General features: G+C 44.9%; 1 protein-coding gene across 6 annotated transcripts in view; it reads left to right on the forward strand.

Moving 5' to 3' along the window:
- The window catches only part of LOC122740281 (voltage-dependent N-type calcium channel subunit alpha-1B-like), a 225,947-nt gene that overhangs the window by 58,020 nt on the left and 142,084 nt on the right, over positions 1–25,843 (forward strand). For all 6 annotated transcript variants that reach the window (XM_043982276.1, XM_043982270.1, XM_043982274.1 and 3 more), the window contains exons 10-16: positions 5,258–5,370; positions 6,971–7,083; positions 13,421–13,552; positions 14,464–14,536; positions 18,606–18,723; positions 20,834–20,901; positions 24,884–24,990. In XM_043982276.1, coding sequence (XP_043838211.1) covers positions 5,258–5,370; positions 6,971–7,083; positions 13,421–13,552; positions 14,464–14,536; positions 18,606–18,723; positions 20,834–20,901; positions 24,884–24,990 — 724 coding nt within the window. The remainder of the gene's footprint in view (positions 1–5,257; positions 5,371–6,970; positions 7,084–13,420; positions 13,553–14,463; positions 14,537–18,605; positions 18,724–20,833; positions 20,902–24,883; positions 24,991–25,843) is intronic.

Below are 25,843 nucleotides of genomic sequence, written 5' to 3' on the forward strand. Positions count from 1 at the left end.
TTTGAAAAAGTCAGTGGGAGGGGCAGCTAGGTGGCACCAGCCCTGGATTCAGGAGGACCTGAGTTCAAATCTGGCCTCAGACACTTGACACTTACTAGCTGTGTGACCCTGGGCAAGTCACTTAACCCTCATTGCCCTGCAAAAAACAACAACAAACAACTCAGTGGGAGTCAGTCAATAAACCTTTATTAAGTGCCTACTATATACCAGTTAGACTGCAGAGGATTTCAAACACCAAGCTGAGGAGTTTGCATTATGTCCTTGAGGCAACAGGAAATCAGTGAACATTTTAAGTGGGGGAATGAATTGGTAAAACTGTCTTAAGAATATTAATTTGGCAACTTGGTAGAAGACAGACAACCTAGAGAGAGGAAAGCTGGATGAAGAGAGGTAATTGCAGTCATTCAGATGAGAGGTAATGAAAGAATGAGTCAAATTAGTGACCCTTGAATAGCAAGAAGGAAAAGGATTTGAGAGATGCTGTGGAGGTATCATTGACAAGACTTGGTGACTGAATAGGTTTGGGGAATAAGGGAGGGGAATGAGTTAAGGATGACTCAGAAGATGGAAAACTGAGTGACAGGAACACGGCACTTATGCCTTCAATAGAAATAGGGAAATTTGGAGGAGGGATGGATTTTTTGTGGGGTGATACAATTCCTCTGGGGCCTGACATTAGATGTCTCCTGGAAGACAGAGGCTGGGGAACCTTGGACCTTCTGATACCTCCCCTTTGAAAAGACCATCCAATTCTGACCCAAAGGCTTCTAGCCTCTACTTACTTATAACCTAGATTTCTAGCTCAGCCTTCCCCCATATGCCACACTGCCTCCTCAGTGATAAATTCTATCACTGAGTTTTAATCATGTTGCCCATTTCTTTTCTAGAATATGCTGTGGTTTAAGGGAAAGAATATTGCATTTGGATTTAATGATGAGCTCTTATTGCATGGTCCCGTCCTCTGCAGGACCCCTTACTTACTAGATGGATAAATACGACAGCGTGTGCCCTTTTCTTGCAGAATGTCCAATGGAACAACAGGGATGATACAAAACTGTAGATGATTAGCTGACAGATGCATAGAGGAATGGGCACCAGGGAGAGAGCACTGGGCCTTGGAGTGCTAGGGAAGTTTTCATAGAAGAGGTTGAACTGGAGGGCTTAGGAGGAACTATAGAGTTGGGAAAGGGGATGCTGGTGGGTAGAGGACGAGTGTGGAATGCAAGGGGAGCTGTAATCCCAGAGATGAAAAATGACAGGGACAAGGAGGAGGGCGGCCTGGCTGCTTGGGGAGTCCTGGGAGATCACCGTTGGCCCTAAGAGAGGGACTGCATTAAACCTATCTCAAGGTATTCCCTCCTATCCAGTAATATGGGCTCCAGAGCAGGTAGGTGGGCCTGGGTTTGTGCGGTCTGAGCTTTGGAGCTTCGAGTCTAAGGCATGTAGATCAAAGAGCTTTTGAACTTGGTTCTAGCTTTAAAGGGGGCACTTAGAGAATCTGAATGTAGGGTGGTTATAAGGGAAGAGTCCTTGGTTCAAGTGGTAAGAGGGTCCCCTCTCCAGCTGACAGCATAAACATCTTTAGGAAGTCCATGTACAAAGGGCAACCCAGGACTGTGCTGATGGGGACCATGAAGTGAGTAAGGACTCTCTGTAAATGGAGAGTAGAGACACACTCCTGTGAACTGCAAAACTCTTCAGGGGTTAGTTTTTGATCCTCCCTCTCAGTCATTCAGGGCAAGGAACACAGACATCCCTCCCCATCTCCCACATATTTCACAGGGCAAGGAGAACACGTTTGTAAAGTTCCATAAGTAAAGAAATAGAGGCAACACCATGGTGCTACTCTGGATTGGGAGTCAAAGAACCTGAGTTAAGATCCACCCCCTCTCACTTTCCTACCTGTGTGACCATGGGTAAGTCATTTCCCCTCTCTCAGCCTCAGTTTCCATAGTTATAAAATGAGAGGGTTAGATTACATGGCTCTAAATCCATTTTCTATGATCCTACAAGTTGAGTAGTTAGTAACATGATCTTTTAGTTTAGTATTAAAATATGGCTACCCATCAGGAGACATCAAATGACAGGACATTTATTGCTTAGGTGGTTAGGGCTTATCTCATAAAACCTCTTCAGACTATTAAAAAATCCTCCCTCCACGACCTCCCTAGGGTGTACAATGCACATATAGAAGCTTATTCTGCGGTCTTGTGTACCACTATTGTAGGCTGGCTCCTTGGGGACGTTCACCCTCCCTCACCCCTTGCTATGTGTTGGCTGTTGTTTTTGAAAGTTTGTGGTTTCTGGCAAACCCTATGGAGGTTCTGTGTTTCCACTTCAGGATAATTTTCTCTCTCTCTCCTCAGGTTTCTGCCATCAGGTGACTGATGATGCCTTGAGTTTAGGTTTACACTTACATGAGGCATCAGATCCAGTCCCTACAGGGGGACAGGACATGTATGAGATAAGTTACAGAGAAATAGACCAGTAAAAAAGGGAAAATAGGGGTCCCCTGGTGTCTCCTGCCCCCTCAGTTCTATACACATCTGGGGAGTTGACCTGTCTAGGGACAATCTCATCTAGGGATTCTATGAGACCTTGGATAACTTTGTTGGGCACCCTTCTCACTGGGTGGGCGAATTGGTTTCTGCTTAATAATCCTCACAGGTTCCCATGGAGTAGAATCCTAGGAAAAGTTATGGGTGTTTCCTTTTAGACCAAGGGCCAGGGATAAGGTGAGGGAAAAGACTTGGGAAGACTTGAGAGAGGAGAATCAGTCAACAAGTATTGACTAAGCATCTCTTATGTGCTTTTCATCCATTCTGTATATTGTGGGCATATTGTTTCCTTCATGAGAATATGAGCTTCTTGACAATATCAAGGGCCAGATTTTTGCCCTTTTTTGTATCCCTAGCAAGCTCAGCACTGTGGCTGGCATATAGTAAGCATTTTGGGGGGGGGCAATGAGGGTTAAGTGACTTGCCCAGGGTCACACAGTTAGTAAGTGTCAAGTGTCTGAGGCCAGATTTGAACTCAAGTATTCCTGAATCCAGGGCCGGTGCTTTATCCACTGTACCACCTAGCTGCCCTACAATAAGCATTTAATAAATGCTTGTTGACTTACTAATTGACTGCCATGGGAAGCAGGATTTGGAGAAGACACAGGCCCTTGGGTTACTAGAGCAGGAGTATGGAGTTCATGTTACTTAGGTTTGACAGGATGTCAGGGGTAGAGATATACTCTTGTTGGCCAGAGTGCTGAGAGGCAGCCATCTGTATCACTGAGGAGTTCAGAAAGATGAGTTCTAGTACCAGTTCTGTAACTTTCTAGCTGTGTGACCTTGGGAAATGGGCTTGCCCTCTCTGCTCCTATTTCCTCCTCTGTAAAAGGAGGAAGGTGGGGATTGAGTTAGCTGTTCTCTGAGGTCTGATATTCTATGATCCCAAATACTCCTTTTCAAAAAAACTTCAACTATTTAAATTCAAAGATGGACAAACATTACCCACAATTGGGCACAAAACTGTTCTAATTCCTACCTTAAGTTTAGAAGCTCAGGGATATTTAAAATCTTGTTTTCCTTATTTCTAGTGGAGAAAAACCCTCATTCTTTGCTCTAGAAACATAATCTCATTTCACAATGAGAAAGATGCACTTTCTCCTTACCACTGCTGTTCAAATGTCAATCCTCAAGTTTTGCTGAATTTCTCAGTGTAGACACACACCTGGCAACATCTCTACTTGATTCATGTCTTGTGGTGTGGGCAGAATTAAGGCCCATGGGCTAGAGTTTTCCCGGTCCTCAACATAAAGAGGAGGTACCTGGCTTAAATCAATCATACAGCAAGCATTTATTAAGTGACTATGGTGTGCCAGGCACTGTTCTAGGTGCTTAGGTTACAAAGAAAATAATAGTACTTGCAAAGGTGAGGGGGACAGCTAGGTGGCGCAGTGGATAGAGCACTAATCCTGGATTCAGGAGGGCCTGAGTTCAAATCCAGCCTCAGACACTTGACCCTTACTAGCTGTGTGACCCTGGGCAAGTCACTTAACCCCAATTGCCTCACTAAAAACAAAACAAAGGTGAGGGGAAGGGAATTTTTTTCTTTCTTAAAAAATTATTGATAGCTTTTGTTTTTACATTATCTTCATTTCTCAATATAGCCCTCCCCATTCACTCCTCCCTGCCTCCCAGAGAATTATTCCTTATAATAAAGAATTAAAAAGAGATTGAAAAGGGCAGTTCTGTAAAATGAACCAGCACCTTAATCCACTGTGACCAGTGTATGTAATTGCCATGCTTATGGTCCCCCACCTCTGGAAAAAAGTATATGATTTCCTCATCTCTTCTCCTGGGCCAGGCTTAGTGATTATAATTACAGTTTTCAGGTTCTTGGTGTGTGTGGTGTGTGTGTGATGTGCACACGTGCACACTTGCTGTGTACGTTGGAAGTCCTATATGATGGTTTCCTGGTTTGCCTTGCATTAGTTCATATGAGTCTAAAGGAGATTTTTGTGTCTGTATAAAGAAGGTTGCTAGCAGACTGGTCCTCAACAGTCTCTTGGATTCCTGGGATGGACTAAGGACAGCCCTTTCCCTTTCCTATTTTTTTTTTTTTTGGTGAGGCAATTGGGGTTAAGTGACTTGCCCAGGGCCACACAGCCAGTAAGTGTTAAGTGTCTGAGGTCAGATTTGAACTCAGGTCCTCCTGACTCCAGGGCCGGTGCTCTATCCACTGTGCCACCTAGCTGCCCTCCCTTTTCTATTCCCAGGGAAAGGTATCACCGGGTAAACTCAGAGGGAAAGGGCTGCCAGAGAACTCTACCCTCTGATATGTTACACAAGGACTGAGATGCAGAGCTTTTGTATATCTAGTCATCTTATGAGAGCTTATCTATCAAAACCCATCTCTAGAGCCTCATCATCAGTGAATGAATGAGTAAAACTGAGTTTCTGAATGCCTTGCCCTTGGCAGAAGAAGGAGCAGGTCAGCATCCAGCCCATTTCTCCTACCAGCCACCTCACCTGGTGCCCACGACTGCTTCTTGTCATTGCTCAGCTCCTGAAATTTCAGTGCCTTCCTGTTGTGGTCTCTCCTAAGATGAAAGGCCATGAAGATTAAGTTGGCCAAGCCATTTCTGACTGGGAAAATCCATATGCAGCAGCAGGAATGGTAAAGGGTCTCTGGGGTCTAGCAGGCACCTGAGGTGCTGCCAGGGAGGGCCCACAGATAATCCAGTCTCTTTTCTGGCTTCTAGATTTCGCAGAGTTTGTTTTCCTGGGGCTCTTCCTCACTGAGATGTCTCTGAAGATGTATGGCCTGGGGCCCAGAAATTATTTCCATTCGTCCTTCAACTGCTTTGACTTTGGGGTGAGTGACTACCCATGGGGGTCCCAGACTGGGTACAGTAGGGAGTAGAATGTGGGCCACACCATGGAACCTCATTGTTGTGCTTACTGACTCGGGTCTAGTTTTTAATTTGGGGAGGGGAGAAGGAAGGGCAAGAAGTTTTCCTCCTTCCTCTCATTTTGTTTTTGTTTTTTTGGGGGGGAGTTTGGTGGGGCAATTGGGGTTAAGTGACTTGCCCAGGGTCACACAGCTAGTAAGTGTCAAGTGTCTGAGGCCGGATTTGAACTCAGGTCCTTCTGAATCCAGGGCCGGTGCTCTATCCACTGCGCCACCTAGCTGCCCCTCCTTCCTCTCATTTTAGTTTAAAGTCTCCTGATGAGATCGGCATGCATCTAGCCAAAGATGTTATTCCCAGTCCCTCAGGAGAATCACTCTGTCCCCAGCCAGGAATGCCAAATCCCAAGATCTTAAGTCAGAGTTCAGAAAAAAATCCACACCCAATTCTTGATCCTCAACACCATTGACAAAAGCAGCTGGTCACCTCCCATATGGTTCTCTGTCTTCCAAAATCACAGTCTGAACTGGAAGAAGGCGTGTGCCCACAAGACCTTCCGTTTTCCTGCACAGGATTTTGTGGTCACTTCCTAGGTTCCTTTTGGCACTGTGGCAAGGTAGAAAGAATCCTGGACCTGGAGTCAGGTGACCACTCTAAAACTTGTTAGCAGTCTAACCTTGGGTAACATGCTTCCCCTTGCTCAGTCTCAGCCTTCTCATCTCCAAAATGGGAATAATGCTACCTACTTCACAGGACTAATGTCAGGAAAGGACTTAAATTCAAGTGAGGATTGATTATTACATCTCTTTCACCAATCTCACCATTGCATAGTGGATAGGACACTGGACTGGGAGTCAGGAAAACCTGGGTTCACATCTGCCTTAGATACTTACTAGCTGTGTAACCCTTGTCAAGTTGCCTCAGCCTCTCTGTGCCTCAGTTTCCTCATCTGTAAAATGAAGGAGTTGAACTTAATGAATTCTAAGGTACTTTCCAGCTCTTTATCTATGATCCTGTGAATGGGTCAGCAGGTTTGACTAGTCTCCCCAGACTCTCCCTTGCTCAAACACATGCCTCAAGGAGATATAATAAACTCCTGATCTAGAAGGAGCAAGATAATAATAATAGAGACTGTGCTGAGGGGGAGAAGGTGTTGGAGTGAAGTGGAGGTCTTGTGAGTATTGGGCAAGGATTGAAGGAGAGTGAAGGTCCTTCTTGGCAATCAGAATGATCTGCATGGATAAGATGATGTTGGTGCTTCACATGTATAGGGTGCTGATAATTTGGATGTCCTGTGTTAGGGTTGGGAGAGTCCAGGATCAGGGTTCTGAATGATTTGATACCAAAGACGGGTGAGGCTATCAGGGTCTGGCCAAGCCTAGGGGCTTCCCTGGGTAGTAGCTCTGTCCACTCAGACCTAAAGTCATGTTGTGGACCGTTGCTTCTTCTCTTTCTGCTGATCCTTCTAAAGGAAGTGACTGTATGGGAGAGGGGAGCAGATTCCACATTTTATTCCCCACCTCATTGAGGGCATGTATCCCTAAGTGATAACATGTGTCCTTGCAGGTCATCGTTGGAAGCATCTTTGAAGTCATCTGGGCAGCGATCAAGCCGGGGACTTCATTTGGTATCAGTGTGCTGAGGGCTCTGCGACTGCTGAGGATTTTCAAAGTAACAAAGTAGGTCTAGATTGTTCTTGATCCCTTTGATCTCTGCTCCAGAGAATTCCCCTCCCAATCATTCCCTTCTCCTTCCCCCAGGTCTCCCCATCAGAATGGTTTTCTTATCCAGGTGTAGGTCTGCTCAGGTTGTCTCATTCTGCTGCAGGAGTTGAAATTAGATTTTCTCATTGCTGTTACCCAGATGCCGCCAAAGAGTCAATTATCAGTCTCTTTTCTCTATGGCTTTGAGCCTTCAGACAAGATTGCTGTCCAAGTGTCTGGGGTAGGGCTGTCCTGTTGTGGTATGAAGACTTTTTAGCATGGGATCATACAAGTGTCTAGTGTAAAACTCTGTAGCACATAAGGTTGCCCAAGTATCTGGTCTAAAGCCCTTTTAGTCACTGGGATGTCCATTTTGTCATGTAAAGTCTTGTTAGGTATGGGACTGTCTACTTTTGTGGTGTGATAACTATGAGACTCTATTTTGAGATATGAAGACCTGATAACTATGAGACTTCCTACTTTGTGGTGTGAAGCCCTGTTAGGGACTGTTCCCAGTCTATAGCATATGGTGCTACTCAAGTTGCTGGTGTGAAACCCTGTTAGCCTTGGCACTATCCACATTATGGTATAAATCCCCCTTAGTCATGGGGCTCTTCAGGTCCCTTGTGTAAAGCTCAATAGTACATGGTACCTTACCCAAATCTCTGGTGTGAAACCCTCTTAACTACAGGATATGAAGCCATTATTGCTATAATAAGTTCTCTTTGCTGTTCTGGTAAGGCAGTAATTGTTAGGAGGAGTTTAAAATTACTTTGGGATCTATTTTCATTAGAAATTCTGGGGGGTTTTTGGGTGAAGTTCTCTGGAATCCTGAGATTTCCTAACTCATAACTGTGTCTACAATACTTGGAGGAAGAATTAAAGATGATAACATATCATGGTTACCTTGGGGGTGGTGGGTCTACCCTTACTGGAGATGTTCAGACAAAGGTTGGATGACCATTTGCTGAATATACTATCGGGAGGATCCTGGCTTAGACCCAGGTTGAGGCCCCCTCCAACTCCAGGATTCTGGGATTCTGAGGGTCACTGTCTTGGAACTCAGTCCCATTCCCTCATCTTCCCTCTTTCCCACCTCTGAGCTAGGAAACCGCAATGAACAGTGTTGGTCAGCTGGACCCCACTGGCCCCTTCTTCTCCAGTTCCTGGACAACATTGATTTGAGGCCAAAGCTGGGAAGATGGCCTGTTCTGATCCTGAGCACACCCTGTGCCTGTCTCTGGGGGAGATGACGGCTGTTCCTTATATGCAAGGCTTTAAAAGGCTTGACATTTATCATGATTTGCTCTGATGCTTTTTGTGTTCACGCATTTTGGCTTTGTGCTATTCACATGCTTTTTTTGAAGGAGGTTCTCGGAGGAAAAAAAAGTAGCTTTGGCCTTCATTTTCTTGCTGATCTTAGTGGATTAAATGCTTGTCTTGGCCGAGGGCCATAAGGAATAATGAGTATTTTCATATCTTTGGCCCCAAATAGTTTATCCCTCTAGCCTTTTGCTGGCCCCAGGGATCTGGAGACAGTCTTAGAGAAGGGCTGGCTTTGTGTCAGGAGGTATTCAATCACCTCTCACTCTTTCTCTCCAGTGCTATAATTCTCACGAATAGGTAGTGTTGTACCATGGAAAGAGCACTTAGCCTTGGAATTAGGAGACCCAGGTTCCTGGGCTAATTCCGCTAGCTGAGTGCCCCGAGGCAAATTATCTCACCCCTCCAGGCCTAGAATGTAAACATCTATGAAATCAGTATAATCATACCTACTCCCTTCAGAATTATGAGAATCAAAGGAGATAACGTGAAAATCCTTGATAAGCTGTAAAATGTTATAAAAACAAAAGTTATTCATTTAAAAATAGTCATTTTTTCACCCAAAACAACCAACCAGAATTCATCCAAAACATATTGGTAAGGAAAGTGAATTACCGCCCTTTAGGCAGCCCCTGCAGGGCTTTGTAAGAGTCCCAGGCTATTCTAGTACCTCTAGAGGTGGCCATCTGGGGTGTGGGGCTCGGGGTGAAATCAAGCTCACTTTCCCTTTATTGGTCATGTGGCTTTGGGTAAATAATTCTGCCTTTCAGAGGAAGTTTGGAGATTTTTGTTTGTTTGTTTGTTTTTGTTTTTTGGGTTTTTTAAAAAATATCTGACCCCATATATGAGAAATGAGAGCAACTATTGGGTCCAGGGCTATTTATTGCATCCAACTTTCCCAAAGCCACTGGGCAACTGAGAAGAAAGGTAAGGTCTGAGAGTTAAGCTTGGGGCCTAGTGCCATTCATGGCTAAAGCCATTTTTCCTTCTTGCGGCTTAAGAAGTGCCCTGGATTTACCTATTGCTCAGGCCAGGGCTGCACACACACACGTATCCCAGGGGATAGGGACGCTGGCCAGGCGACTGTCAGCCCTGCCGTGTGTTTATCTTCTTTCACCTAACCTCCTCTCTTTCTCTGCCTTCCCTCCTTCCTTTCCCCCTCTTCTTTCCTCTCCCTTCTCTCTCTCCCTTTCCTTCTCACATTTTTTATGTTCCTTTCTCCCTCCTCTTTTCCCATCTTCTCTCCTTCTCTCTATTATCTCCTCTTTATTCTGTCTGCTATCTTCCTTTTCCTCACACTGCCTTCCTTCTGGGATTTTCCCTTTGTCCAAGAACTCCCCAGACCAGAATGGATCTACTCCTCCTCTTTCACTTCTCAGCAGTTCCCTATCCACCATGAAAACTTCTCATACCACCTAAGCTAGACAGACCAGGAGTCTCTCATCTTCCCCAAGGTAGCTAGGTGGTGTGGCCTGGAGTCAGGAAGTCCTGAGTTCAAATTTGATCTCAAACACTTACTAGCTGTGTGACCCTGGGCAAGTCACTTAACCTGTCTGCCTCGGTTTCCTCAACTATAAAATGAGGCTAATAATAGCGCCTACCTCCCAGGATTATTGTGATAATCCAGTGAGATAATATTTGTAAAGCATTTAGCACAGTGCCTGGATTAATAAATGCTTGTATCTTGCTTCTTAAGGAGGACATAAAATCTCCAATCTTTTTTATCAGTTTTCAGCTTCTTCCTCACCCCAACCCCCTTTCACTTGGAAACCCTCCAGTTTTCTCTTGGCACTGAGCCAGGTTTCTGGCTACCTGCTCTATTAGAGTGACCATATTATCCTTCTCTGGTGATGGCTTCTGGTGGCTGCTGCCTGGCTTCTTTTTAATTTCTGGTCAGCTGTCAGTGGCTTTGGTAAGGGATGCTCCTTCTGGATGGAGTGTCAAAGGGACTGCCCCTCACCTTGATGGGGCAGTTTCTCCCCCTTGCTTTCTTTGAAATTCCTCATCTTCCTGGGTCAATTTCCTATCTCCTCTTGTTTCCCTCTCTCACTTGCTGTAGTAGCGTGAGGAATGTGTAATTATCATTATAACCCTAATAACTCACACTTCAGTAGCATTTTAAGTTTTATAAGATGCTTTCCTCACAACAATCCTATGAGAGGGGTAGATTATACGTGATTATCTTTATTTTACGGATGAGGAACTCAGGTTCAGAGGGGATAAAGGACTTTCTTAGGGTCATGCAGCTAAGTGTCAGCACCTGGACTTAGGTCCTCAGACACCAAGACTCTTTCCCCCAATAAGGTTCTTATTCTTCCAGAGCTCCCTTCTTGGACACACCCCTCTGTTTCCTAAGGGATGGAGATCTTACTCTCTCTTTGAGGACTTAGTGATGTGAAGTATTTCCGATCCATTTCCCAACCACACTTGAGACTAATTCAAATAGTCCTCTCTTTCTCTCCTCCTCTCTTCTTTGTCTGCTTCCTTTTTCATCTCTCTTTTTCCCTCTTCTTCTCTCTTTCTTCTCTCCCTCCCTCTCTTTTCTCCTCTGCATAAAGCCATATCAGAAACTATGTGGATGCTTTGTGGGACCATCCTTACATCTACAACCTACCCTCACCTCCCAAATTCCCATGAAGTCCTCCTTGTTGGATAGAACAGTGACATGTCAGCAGAGATGTATGTCCCAGAGCCCCAGAGCTGCTGAATATGATGGAATCTCATGTGTGTGTCTGTGTGTGTGAGAGAGAGAAAGAGCAAGAGCGAGAGCGAGAGAAAGAGAGAGAGAGAGAGAGAGAGAGAGAGAGAGAGAGAGAGAGAGAGAGAGAGAGAGAGAGAGAGAGAGAGAGAGAGATGTTCCTTTGGGAGCTCCTGGTTGTTTCTGTGTCTTTTTATCAGATACATGTACTTAGGAACCTATAGCAAAGCCATGTTGAGTGGTCAGGCCCTCAGCTCCTCGAGAGAGAGAGAGAGAGAGGCTGGGTGCCTGGCTTGTGGTTTGCTGTTCCTGGTTGCAGTTGATTGAGCAAAGCTCCTATTCCTTACTGTATCTATTTCTGTGTCCCTGCTACTTGTTAACACTTGTAGCATCTGGTAAGAGAACCACAGAGAGTCAGAATTGGAAGAGACCTCAGACATCAACCTCTCCATTTTATAGGGGGACAACTGAAGCCCCAAGAGGGGAGGTGACCTTGGGATAAATTCTGAGCCAATTTTTTGGGCTGCCTTTAGGGAGCCTGTGTCCTTCATGTTCCTTTGTTTGGGAGGGGGAAAGGGAAGGGTAGCAGATTTTAGAATCATAATCAGTCATAGATTTAGAACCAGAAGGGAACCTCAGAGCCCAACATCTCCCCTTCCCCCATTTGGCAGATGAGGAAACTGAGACCCAGGTAGTTGAAATGACTTGCCTATAGTCACTCAAGTAGTAAATGTCAGAGGTAGAATTTGAACTCTTATCTGCTCATTTCGGAGCCAAAACTTTTCCTATTAGAGTGTAGGAGGAGGTTACTCACTTTCTGACCCAGCCTTCAAAGTGTTCTTAGGTCAAGTACCAGCTCTAATTAATGCATTCCTACTACATTATGTGTGTATACACATGCATATACACATATACAGCATATGTTTGTGTGTGAGAGAGAGAGAAAGAGAGAGAGTGTGTGTACATATATGTATGTACACACAATACACAGAGGTACAGATATACACACATACATGCATGTGTGTATGCATGTGTATGTATGTGTGTATATATGAACACACATATACACATACCTATATATTTATATCTATGTCTCTATCTCTATATCTATATGTATGTATAAATAATCTCAGGCTGAAGTCAGAGGACATAGGCTTGACTCCTGCTCAGCATCATGGTACATGTGGTGGAAGGAGCACTATAATGGAAGCTTGAGCCCGGTTCTGCCACTCATGACTCCTGTGACCTAGAACAAGTCACATGACCTGTCTGGGTCTCAGTTTAAAATGAAGGGGTTGGATTAAATTAGGGGTCCTTAACTTTTTTTGTTTTGTGGACTCCCTTGGCAATCTGGTGAAGCCTGTGGGCTTTGAATGATGTTTCTGAAATGCATAAGATGAAATTCATAGGATTCTAAAAGAAACTAATTATACTGGGGGTAGCTAGGTGCCACAGTGGATAAAGCACTGGCCCTGGATTCAGGAGGACCTGAGTTCAAATCCGACCTCAGACACTTAACACTTACTAGCTGGGCAAGTCACTTAACCCTCATTGCCCCACAAATAAATAGATAAAAAAATGAATAGGTGAATAAATAGCTAAATAAATAAATAATTTTAAAAAGTTTTTTAAAAAAGAAACTAATTATACTGAAAGACAGTTATCAAAATACTCAAAAAAACCCAAGTTCACAGACCTAGGTTAAGAAGCTGTAGACTACAATATGACTAATGTGGAAATATGTTTAATATAATTATGAATGTATAACTTTGATCAGATTGCTTGCTGTCTTGGAGAGGGGAAGGGGAAAGAGGGAGGGAGAAAAATTTGGAACTCAAAATCTTATTAAAAAAAGAATGTTGAAAACTATCTTTACATATAATTGGAAAAAAATAAAATACTATTTACCAAAAATAAAAAGTAAAAAACCATAGACTAAATAGTCTTGAAAGTTACTTTTAGCTTGAAGCCTGCAATTAAAGGAGTTGGTGACTGAAGCCAACATTACCTGTGCAAGTTAAGTTATTCCCTGCTCCATCCAAGCCTGTGTTTGACTGGAAGGGAGAACCCTGTAGGTAAGAGGTTTAAGAGAATGACCCACAGAATCCAGGAATCCATCTGCTGGAGGTCAAATGGAGACAAGAATACAAGCAGGTCCCTGGGGCAGCACCTCCCTGTCTGCCCTGCTAGGACTGTCCTACAGTGAGAGCTTGGCTTTCATCCCATGTATTAAAGAAGGGCAATGACCAAGAGTCTAGTCTTAGAGGTCATCTTGGTCCTCATTCACTCTAGGTACTGGAATTCCCTTCGGAACCTGGTGGTCTCCTTGCTGAACTCCATGAAATCCATCATTAGCCTGCTCTTCCTTCTCTTCCTGTTCATTGTGGTGTTTGCCCTGCTGGGGATGCAGCTCTTTGGAGGACAGTAAGTGGATAAAATGACCTTTCCCTCCCTGTCTGTGGTGAAGCTATAGCCATGACTCATCCAAGTGAGTGGCATGGGCTGATGTGGATGGCTGATGGCATCTGTTGATGATCATCCTGGAAAGGGTGGGTATGGTGAGAGGGGCCAGTGGCCTCGGCTTGGGAAGAGTACAGAGTTGGGTCTGAGACAGAAGTAGATGAATATAATGTCAGTGGAGTCATTGCCCTGGGCCACCATTTTGTATCACCTTTTGCTGGGTAAATAATGACTCACTGGAGGAGGCTTGTGGTGATGGTTCTTCCTCCAGGACCTGAGCATGTTCTTAATCTGCCTGGTACTGGAAGGAGCCAGAGGGAATGCTAAGGCAGTGTATTGGGTGGCCAGGGAGCAGGGCCTGGCAGAGAGACTAATGGAGATGAGACTATTATCTGGGTCAGCTTCTGGAGCTACACTAAAGAAATCTTAGGATCAGATTTCTATTCTCAGTAACCTGACAATTCTGTGATCTGCAAATCTCTTACATTTTATCTAATTCCCTGGTAACTGCTAGGAAAGACTTTTTGGAAAATCCAACTTCTACATTGGGAGTACTCATGAGATGTCCAGGAAAAGACCAAATGACTATCGGTGGTATTTATCCTCAGGCCTCAGAACTACCTGTTCAAAGGGTTCCGGGGGGCAATTGTTGTCCCTGGAGAGCTGGGGTCCTGAGGTGTGGGACAGAGCATGATCAGGAGTAATGTGAGCTTGCCAGTGTAGAATTACCAGTATAGAGGACTCCCCATGTGTTGGAAATTTAGGCACAGTATAGGTTCACTTGCTGACTACTTATATACATGTATAGGAGCCTCTGAGGCAGCCAGCTGAGTCCCACCATGGACTGCCTCTTCCCACCACTTTTTCTTTCTCAGGTTCAATTTTAACGATGAGACCCCGAACACCAACTTTGATACTTTTCCAGCTGCAATTCTCACTGTATTCCAGGTAAGGCTCTCAGTTCCAGGATGTGCCATCTGCTTGGTCTGGTGTGAAATATTCTAGTCAAGTACCAAGTCTCCAGGGATAGGGGATAGGCAGACACCTTCCCCTCCCACTCCCAACACACAAATTAGTGGGGTGTTTTGTTCTTTTTTTGGTTATAGCACAACTTATATTTCAAATGAAAAAAATTAGTATCATTTACAATATCTTAAGATAAATTGCCTTTGAATGGGAACTTCCTTTCCAGTACTTTGAGGTCTACAAGATGCATCTAGAAAATTTAGTACCGTGGAAAATGAAGACAGCTTAAAACTGAATAAAGAGGGGGAGATTTCTTTTTTTGATTAATTTCTTGTTCTTATAAAAACTTAGAGTCTCCAGGGGGCTGGGATCTGGCAGACCAACCCCATGGCCTGGTCCAGCCTTTGGAAGGGTGCATCATCCCCAGAGAGCTGGAGAAGCCCAGGTCTACTGGAGAAAGTCAGATTCTGCAGTCCCAACATGCTTTAGGGCCTTCTTTTCAATCATGCAGGATGAGGTGGACCACGTCTGATATTTCCCTGGTGGGGCTCCTTGTACAGGAATAGGAACCGAGGGTTCCCTCAGACTTCTTTTCCAGCTTTGCCTAGGGGTCAGGTTAGAGAGCACTTCATACACAGTATATACACTCTGACTGTCCTAGCCCTAAGTGCTGCCCATCTTGTTGGAAAGGAGAGAATCTTCCCCAGGCTCATCCAGTAAAAAGGACAGTAATTTTCGTCAGGAGCATCCTAGAGGCTTGATATCTACTGGTCAAAGGCAGACTTAACAAACAGCCACCTAGGGACTTGAGACAAAGATGGGATAAAATAAACAGGGGGAGTGGGCTAGAGGCCCATCAGTGCAGAGGTCAGCCTTGATAAGGAAGAGGTCTACACCTTCCTCTGAGCCTGGAGGAAGGAGAGAATTGATTTAGGGATAATAGCACGCTGAGCTTCACAAATACATGATGGGGTTGACATCAGAGAGTGGCAATCTTCTGTGCAAAGTGGGAGTCAGGGGTGCTGAGAATGAAATCTTGGGTCAGGGGAATTTGAAGGCTTCTGGAGAAAGAAAGAAGTCTGGAGTTGGTGTGGCAGAAGGCTATAAAATATCTGTCTTCAAGTATTGGTTCTGCTCCCTGGGTGACCTTAAAGAAATGACACTGCTTCTCTGGATCTGTCTCTTCCTCTGAAAAACTGTCCAGTCCAGCCTCCTCTCCCCCTTTCATTTTGCAGATAAGGAAACTGAGGCCCTGCTGCTTACTATCTGTGTGAGTTTGGGTAAATCAATTCCCTTCTCTGGACCTTAGATTCCTTATCTGTAAAATTTTTTTTAAAAATTTAAAAAGACAGCTACATGGTACAGCAGTTACAGTATTGGTCTTGGAGTCAGGAAGACTCAGCTTCCTAAGTTCAAATCCAGCCTCAGACACTCATGAGCTATATGACCCTGGGCAAGTCCCTTAACTGTTTGCCTCAGCTTTCTTATCTGTAAAATGAGCAGGAAAAAGAAATGGCAAACCATTCCAGTAGCTTTGCCAGGAAAATCCCAAATGGGGTCACGAACAGCCTGAATTGACTGAAATTTTTATTATTATGATGTTATTATTATTATTAGCCTCCAGTCACCAGTCACCTCCAATCTAGTGATGACTTCAGTGAGTCCCTGAGCTTCCAACTGCACTCCTGCTGAGCTCAAGCTGTGTTTATAGAAGGGAGTGCTAATAAATGTTTAATGCTGATTTCTGAGGTGTAAATACTTGAGTTGCAGATTTAACAGTCAGCTTGGGTTAGAGCTGGCTCCCCCACACTCCTGGTTATGCACCTCTTTCTGAAATCGGGAATGGAGAAAGGGGAGTGAGGGTCATTGAGAGTTGCTCCAGCAGGTTGTAGGACAGGTCAGAAGGGGCCTTGACCCTGCGGTTCTGAGTGTAGGTAGATAGATTCCAGGGTAGCCAGAGGCGATGATGATGAGCAGTTAGGAATTAAGCAATCAGAAGCTTAGGAGAAGGTGGAGAAAATATCCTATGGTCCTTAAGCTCTGAAGGTTGAAGCTCGCTCTGTCCCTTCCCAACTTGTCCCTTGGTGCCTCTGCCGGAAGCTAGGCACTGGGCCAAGAGGGAACCTGGGTTTGACCTGGGATAAAATCTCTGAGGTTCTTTTAAAACATAATAAAGCGGGGCAGCTAGGTGGCGCAGTGGATAGAGCACCGGCCCTGGAGTCAGGAGTACCTGAGTTCAAATCCGGCCTCAGACACTTAACACTTACTAGCTGTGTGACCCTGGGCAAGTCACTTAACCCCAATTGCCTCACTAAAAAAAAAAAAAAAAAAACACACAAAAAAACCATAATAAAGCAAAACATATCTGTGATTTCATCCATTTAAGAACTTTCAGCTGAGGAAATGCCTTCTCCCAAAGCAGGTTGTTCCATTCTCTGCAACTTACAGTCTTCGATAGCTTCTTTGGGGGTGCTGAGATGTTAAGTGACTTGCCCAGTATGACAGTCAATAAATGCCAAAGGCAGGATTTGAACCCAAGTCTTCCTAACTCTAAGGGCAGCTCTCTAGCTGCTTTGCCCCAGAGGCCTCTTCCTGAGATTCTTGTGGTTTTAGAAGATGAATAGCTACCTTAGGGTAGGCATATTTCATCAGTTCAGGGGGGCTAACCCGGCAGTAAAGCTCTTTGCTAAAACCTTCCCATTTTTGATGGTCTCCAGGCCCCTTTCCAGGGAGAGTAGCCTCCCCTCCCACTGCCACCCCTATCCTCCTAAGGCAAAAGCCTTGATTGACAGGCTCTCTCAAAGTTAGAGAAAAGGATGCTTTTAAGATCTTTTAAATACACCAAGTGCTTCTGGCTAAGAAAGGATTTGCTGGATAATTATTTCCTCTCTATGAGCTTCTTGGTGAGCCTGGGGTCTTGGAATTATATTCTATTTCCCCCCACCCCAAGGCCTCCACATGAGGCATTCAGGGCAACCACAGGGCTGTTCTGTCCAGGTCCCTGTCCACCATCCTTTCTCCCTGACCCAGGAATGACCTCTGAGCACAAATTGGTGCTATTAGTGTCTCCTTCTCAGCCTCCTTCAAACAGGTCTCCCCTGTCATAGAAAGCAACTTTCCTTTGTTGCTGCCGTTCCATGGTAGGGGGTCCAGACAGGGCTCTCTGAAGTAAGGGCTGGGCCTGACAAAAAGGAGACAGACATTCTCCCCACTTGCTGATGACATGATGGTTTACTTTTAAAAAATTCATAAAGAATCAGCTTATTGAGATAATAGCTTGAGTAAAGTGGCACCATTCAAAATAAACTCATTCATAGGTGTCAATAGCAAAGGTTCTTAGCAAAAGCCCCTTTGGCAGTCTGGTGACACCCGTGGACCCCCTCTCAGAGCAGTGTTTGCTGCTTACATTCAGGACCAAAGGAAATTTCAATGAGAAGTTATTGAAAATAGAGATTTTTAAAAATCGCACCCCCCTAGCCTAATCCAGGAGGAGAAAATAGAAAAGGAAATCCCATTCAAAACAAGATGCATAGAGGATCTGGGAGTCAGTCTACCAAGGCACACTCAAGTCCTCAAATTACAAAACACTTTTAGAAAAATAAAGGACAGAAAGTGGGCCTAAATGTGGTGTCTTCTCTTAAGGCTCTGAGCTGGAGGGATTTGGGCCGGTGGTCTCTCCAACAGCCATATAGGATCCTTCCAATTTCAGATTCTAAACTGATTCAGAAGCCCTTGAAGACCTAATCTGGGCTCCTATGGGGGGGGTGGTAGAAGGACATGCATCTTTTGTGCCTGTCTCTGGGTGGGCACATCTCCATCATTTGCTTGCATGTTGGAGAGTTCGTGGGGTGAGATCCAGGGCCTGGGTCCACGCCAGCTTGGTTTCTGGAAACCAGACTAGTGATTCAAGGGCTCTTTTTGGCCCCCTAGCCTGTGAACTCTTATTATGGTCCCTCTGTGTGTGTGTGTGTGTGTGTGTGTGTGTGTGTGACATGCATATGTGCGCGCACACACACACATTCAACTCTATCCTCTTCATTTCACCTCACAGATCCTGACAGGAGAAGACTGGAATGTGGTGATGTATCATGGGATCGAATCTCAAGGTGGAGTCAGCAAAGGAATGCTCTCCTCTTTCTATTTTATCATCTTGACGCTGTTTGGAAACTGTATCTTTTTGTGGAGTTGGGCTTTTATGCATTGAAGTCAGAGGACTTGGCTTTGAAGGATGGCTATGCTATTTAATGTGGTGGGTGACCTGTGATGAGATGCTTGTCCTTCCGTCTAAAGTGAAGGGGTTAGAACAGATGATCCTTAAGGTTCTTTGGGGTGGTTAGTGGCCCAGCCTGGGTTTTTTCCCTTGTGAGCAGCTTTGGAAAGTAGCCTCAGCCTGATTCACTCCATGATCATTCCAGCCTCTAGGAGAGGATGGGTTAGGGGTTCTTTTTGGGCAATGTATGAGGTAGCTTCATAGGGAGCCATCTCGATCTGCATGAGGCCCAAGAGCCATTTTTAAAGTCCCTATGGGTTCACCCTATTAGCCAAATCCATGTTTCCCATGCTACCCCCACCCCAATATAGACAGAGCCCTACCTTATGACAGGCTTCTCAGGGAATTCAGAGTCTGGGGAAGACAGAGGCTAAGCAGGAGCATCCTGCTCTTAGGGAGCTCCCAGTCTTCTGAGAGAGCAGACCCAAAGGGAAAGGGAAAGAATTGATGCTGAGAGGCACATGTCAGCAAGAATAAATTAGGATAGTGCAAAGTGTTTGGGAGCTCATATGCATTACCCAGAGTTTAGAGCCAGAATTTTGGGTTAGAATCCTATCTTGGTCATTTAAATACCATCTGACCTGAGGTAAGTCACTCACTTCACCTCTCTTACCCTCCATTTCTGAATTTACAAAATGGGGACATTGGATTAGATAATCCCTAAGGACCTTTCTAGCTCTGAAGCCTGATGCTATGTGGCGGCTGAGTGTGGAGGGGCTGCCAGAAGTGAAGAGGGATCAGTGACATTATGGCTTAACTAGGGTGGGTTTCCCAGGCTTGCAACTTGAAGGAATAGGGAATGGTGGCAGGATAGTGATAAGGAAGGTTTAGGGTTGGGGATAATGTGCATGAAGTACGGAGGCAAGAGATTTATCTACTTAGCAAGGAAGGTGACTGGAGAAGAAAGTCTGAGTGGGTAGAGAGACAAAAAAGATGTTGTAAGATGGGGAAGTTGGCCCAGCTTCTTACATTTATTATTGCAACCGTGACGTCTCTGTTACTATCTTTTACACAGAGGCATATAGTCACACACATTAACAGGCCAAGTCCCTTGTACAACGTCACATAGAGATATCTGGTGTTAAACGCCCATGCACTGTTCAACTAAAGACAGCCAGCTCCATATTCACACAGATGTACACATGCATACCTGTAGCTATACACAAGTGCACATTCAGCCAGACAGATTCACAGTCTCACACACACACACACACACACACACATACACACACACAAATCCTTTTAGCTACGCACAGACATATACATGCATACCTTTAGTTACCCATGGGCACATTCAGTCTAAGACATACCCACAGTAAGATACCCATGCACATGCACAGTTACACAATGCACAGTCTCACACATGCATACCCATAGCTACACACAAGCATACCTATCATATAGATACTCTCCCCTCATAGTCACAAATGGTTACATACAGATGACAATTGAACATAGTCATATACCTATCTATTTGGACACACCCATTATTACACAAGCACATACCAACCTAGCCGTTATCTTAAACACAATCATGTCCACATGCCAGACAGTGGCTTACACTGTGCCACTGACCCCTCTCAGAGTCTCAGAACCTCTTCCTTGTTGCCATGGATATGGGAACTGGGAGACTTTAGAAACCTTAATGTGCCATATAAATGGGAGTTATTATCATTGTTATTATTTGATAACTGACTGAGTTCCTACTGCTGTGGCGAAGAGGGGAGTGACCCCCTAACAGCTTATGTCCTTTCTGGAAGAAGCTGTGCCAGGAGAGTGAGACCACTTACTTTGGAGAAAACATGAGGCTGTGATGTAAAGGGATCTGTTGGGAAGTTTCTGATGGCGCCTTATTCAGGAGAATGAGGAGTGCACAGGAAGAATGAGTGGTGTGGGGATTCACATAATCACAGGGCACGTTCTTAGTGCCAGCATGGCCTACAACAGGAGATGGAGGAGAAGGTGGGCACTTTGTCTGGATGTTTCTTCCTGAGCTGGAACCTAACCAGATACCCTTCTGAATGTCTTCCTGGCTATTGCTGTGGACAATCTTGCCAATGCCCAGGAGTTGACCAAGGTGAGCTGGGAGTAGATGTGAACAGCCAGCAGGTTGTAGATGTAGGGGGCAGTCAAAGAGGGTTTCTCAGTACCCTCACCAGGGCATGTGACTGGAATCAAAAGTCCTTCTGCTCTGTGTCAGGCTTCCTTCTCCAGGAGTTAAGGGATAGGCTGGAGCTGTCCATCCTGAGTGGCCTTGACTACCTAGTAGGAACAGGACTGGAAAAGGAAATTGTACCTAGGCATAGAGATCATTTCTCTGAATCCCTGTTTCCTTAGCTTTCTCTACGGGATTGTGCTGGTTGCAGAAGGTGCAGAAGTAGCTCTAGTGTCTTTAGCTTGTGTGTGTGTGTGTGTGTGTGTGAATCAAGGGCATGGGCCAGTGTTCAGCTGGGCTGGGTTGAGGACACTGTTTCACTCCAGGGTCAATTTCTGGAGCTCTGTCCAGCAGTCCTAGCAGCAAGCTAACCACTAAGCAGAAAGGAAAATTTCTTGATCTGTAGGTGGGGACCATTTTCTTTTTCTTTTTTCCTCCTTCCTTCCTTCCCTCCTTCCTTCCTTTCTTCCTTTCCTCCTTCCTTCCTTCCTTTTTGTCAGAGGGTTGAGTTGGAACCATCTCTCTCCTGAAGGACCTGACCATAGCAAGAAAAACCTTAAGAGTTTTTTTTGTGACATTTGCCAGTGTACCCCACTCCAGTTCTAGAAGTATCTTAGAAAGGTAACCCCAGAAGTGAGTGCTGTTTTCCTAAAAGAACAGGGTATTTCTCCTGCCCTTCCAGATTCTGTCTGGGGCTCAAGGGTCATTCTGAGGCCAGGCCACAGGCACTGGGCTAGCCAGCCTCGCAGTCCGTAAAGACCCTTCATACCTGGCCCCCCCAACCCTTCCCCTCCCCAAGAGAAATCCACATGTGAATCATTTGTTCTGGGCAGACTTAGGTTACTTCTTTGCTGGATCCACACCTAAGCTATTTGGAGAAGTGCTATGGAGGCCAGGTGGGTCTCTGGTTGGAACAGAGCCTCTAAACATCAGTGACTCCTTGCAGCTGCTTATTCCAGTATGTGAATAGGCTAGTAGTGCCCATTTCAGGCACCAGCCAGTCTGGGTCGTATTTATCCTTTCAGGCAGGCACACAGTACGGATGACTGCAGGCCTAATTGTTATTATACTGCATCAGCAAGAGTGCTTGGTGGGAAGCAATGCAGCTTTTTGGCCTGAGGCAGAGGCAGTATGATGTTATATGTGGGTTCTTAACCCTCTTGTACGTGTGTCATGGACCCCTTTAACAGTCTGGCGAAGCCCTTTTCAAATGATGTTTTTAAATAATTGAAGGAAATGCTAAATTTCAGTAGTTAGTGAAAATAAAGATGACATTTTTTCCCTATCCAAATTCATGGACTCCTTGAAATCGATCCATGGTGGACTCTAAATTGAAGAAGCCCTGGTAGAGCTCTGGATTTGACATTTAGACAACCGATTCACCTTAGACACTTAATTGCCATTGTGACCCTGGGAAAGCCAGGGTTTGAGTTTTCCTATCTGTATAATGGGGGTGATGATAACACCTACCTCACAGGGTTGCTGTAAGGTTTCAAATTATATAATATACATATAGCACTTTGCAAACCTGAGTGTTTTAAATGTGAGCTATTATTGGTATTACTTATATTCTTATAGAAACCCACCGACATCACAAAACTTAGAGTTCTGGGCAATGTGTACCCATGTTGGATAAATACTAGGGAAGGTGATTCTAGGGTATTTGAAATGGCTTCTGGAAATGGCATGGAGGAATTCACATATTCTAGAAGAACTGGGCCCCTTTCAACAAGTCAGGAGCTGAAATATTATCTTTTTTTACCCCCAGCAACCCCTGGGCCTGCCTCAGTAGCCTGCCTTCATCCACTGGCCAGGTCCCCAGATCCCCAGGGAGTGGAAGATTAGGCTGCTGCCAAGACATCTAGAAAGTGACAAATATAGCAAAAAAATCAAACCACCTAGAAAGCTGGAACTCTAGCCAGAAGGGACAAATATAGTCAAGAGTCTACAAACACAGCGAGGAAACTGGAGATTTAACTAGAAAGTGAGAAACATTATATTGTGTTTGGCAAAGTGAGTGGACACAGAAAATAAAGGGAATAAAGGATCAGAGAACTAAGGGGGATATTTGACACCCCTCCTTTCACCACAGTGACACTAGCCCTGTTCTGGCTGGCTTATAGAGCCTGACAGCCAAGATCCTAACTTCATACACCTGGAGCCAGAGGGGACCCTTTTAGATACCATCTAATTCCATGTGCTCATTTTACAGATGAGGAAACTGATACCCACAGAGGTTAAGGGACTTGTTCAAGGTCACATAGCTGGCAAGTAGCAAAGCCAAGATTCAAACTCAGGCGCCTTGACTCAAAGTTCAGGATATTTTACCTATTGTACCACTTAGGATAATGCCTCCATATGGTAAAAATCAATGTGCTATCCTGTGTGCTCATGTGGAAGGAAGGATACTCCTCACAGGGAAACTGCTGCTCTGAGGCAGCTAGGTGGCGCATAGGATGGAATGTGTACTTTCCCAGTCAGGTAGACCTGAGTTCAAATCCAGCATGAGACATTTCCTAGCTATGGGACTCTGGGAAAGTCACTTAACCTCTGTCTGCCTCATTTTCTTCAACTGGAAAATGAGGATAATAGTAGTATCTACTCCCAGGTTTGTTGTGAGGATCAAATGAAAAGATATCTGTAAAGTTCCTGGCACATAGTAGGTATTTAATAAATGCTTATTCCTTTCTCCTTCCCTTCTCTTCTCCTGATGCTGTGGCAGAGCCTTTGAGCTGCTGTTGGTTAGAATCTATGTGTTGTCCCGTATGCCCATATGGGAGGAGGGATAGATGCACTGGGTGCTGGGTGGTTGACTCTGGAGTGTTTCCAAATCTCCCAATTCTGGAGACAAAATGAACTGTAATCTGCTATAATTTAAGTACTAATTGTGACTATTTGCAAGGTATGGGGAAGAAGGGTGTGTGTGTGGGGGGGGGGGGGGACGCACTTTTAAAAGCTTGTTCCACAGGTGTCACAAGCCCCTAGGCTAGGAATTAGGAATTTCTCTACTTGCCCCCCCCCACTCCGCCCCAGTCCCAGCTGTATCAATGTGTGAAGCATGCTATAACTTTAGAAATAGTTTTAATTGCTTTCATTAGGTTAATTAAACTGGAACTCTGGACTCATTCCAAATCTCCCAAATTAGAATGTGAGGGAGCACTGACTCTTTCACATGATTATATAAAACGTCCAATTCTTCTCCCCTTGTCCCACATCACAGACAAATGGGCTTCTGGACTGGAGCCTTCTTGACTTAGGCACTGCATTGTTCTCTGCGGTTACCTAGGAAAGAACAGAATCACTTATAAGCCAAAAAAATCTCTTTAATGAAACCCTGAAACTGTCCCACATTCTCTTCTTTATAGTGCAAACACAGGCTTGGCTTATTAAGCATATTGTTCACTGATTAACTGGTCGTTCCAGATTCTTTAGCCTTTTAAAATCTTTTTTTTTATTAAAAAAAAGTTATCCTATGGGTTTGATTTTGCAGTCTGATTCCAGGCTATACAAAGAAAAGTAGCTTCAACCAGACACTCCATTAAGTTCAGATCTTCATTGAGTTGGTCAATCTTTGTGCTTTCCAGAACCCTAACTCAAGCCTTTGAAGAGAGCCACTTTTAGCATGCTGTGTAACTAACCTTAGGCAAACACAATCTCCTCCGGGACCAGTATCCCCTTTTGTGAAATTAAAGAGGCCTTGGGGGCAGCTAGGTGGTACAGTGGATAGAGCACGGGCCCTGGATTCAGGAGTACCTGAGTTCAAATCCAGCTTCAGACACTTGACACTTAGTAGCTGTGTGACCCTGGGCAATTCACTTAACTCCCATTGCCCCTTGAAAAACAAACAAACAAAAAAGAAATTAGAGAGGCCTGCAACTTTGTAACTTTCTCACTTTCCAAACAGGATGAGGAAGAATTGGAGGAAGCAGCCAATCAGAAGCTTGCTTTGCAGAAGGCCAAGGAGGTCGCGGAAGTCAGTCCCCTGTCTGCTGCCAACATCTCCATAGCAGCGTAAGGGTGGTTTTCTGCTTTGGGGGGTGCCCGCAACGGGGATCTGCTTTGTAGAGGAGGGGCCGGGGTTCAGCATCTGTGGTTCATTGACTACTGTGCTCTGGCTTCCTCATGGCCAGACCTGGAAGGAAGGAGGCAGAGGCTGGGGCTCTTGCCCTCTCCTCTCCTCTCTTCTCCTCTCCTTGTGAACCCCTGAAAAGAGTTCACCAGGTGAAACCTCACCCACCATTCCTCTGAGTTGGAGCAAGAGGATTATTTGAAAGGAAGAGGCCTGCCTTTGGCTGATGGCACAGAGATGGGTGAGGGTGGGGAGCCCACCCAGTTCTATTATGAACAATATGAAAAACCTTAGGTTGTGTGGAAGATCCTCCAGGAATGTCTGAGCCAGAGTGGGAGGTCTACTGTTGCAGAAGCCTTTTGAAAGAGATACAGAGAAAGATAGTAGAGGAAGTTGGTGGTGCAGTGGATAGAATGCTAGGCCTGAAGTCAGGCCTGCCTCAGACACTTCCTGGATGGTCAAGCCTGAGCAAGTCACTACCTTCTGTCAGCTTCAGCTTCCTTAGCTGTAAAATTGGGATAGGAATAACACCTACTTCCCAGGTTGTTATAAGGATCAAATGAGATAATATTTGTAAAACACACGGTAGGATGCCTGCTACATAGTTAAGAACTTAATAAATGCTCATCTCCTTCCTACTTCTACCTTGTCCAGGTAAGCAGAAGAAAGATGTTTTGCTTCCAGGGAGCTGGGCCTCTTTTTAAACCTAATCCAAACAAAATCACCTTTTAAATTCAGATTGGTTTGTTTGTTTCTTTTTTTTTTCCTTGCAGGGACACGTCTCTGATTTTTGTT

This window comes from Dromiciops gliroides, chromosome 2, assembly GCF_019393635.1.
Source record: "Dromiciops gliroides isolate mDroGli1 chromosome 2, mDroGli1.pri, whole genome shotgun sequence".
In the NCBI taxonomy this organism is placed as follows: Eukaryota; Metazoa; Chordata; class Mammalia; order Microbiotheria; family Microbiotheriidae; genus Dromiciops; species Dromiciops gliroides.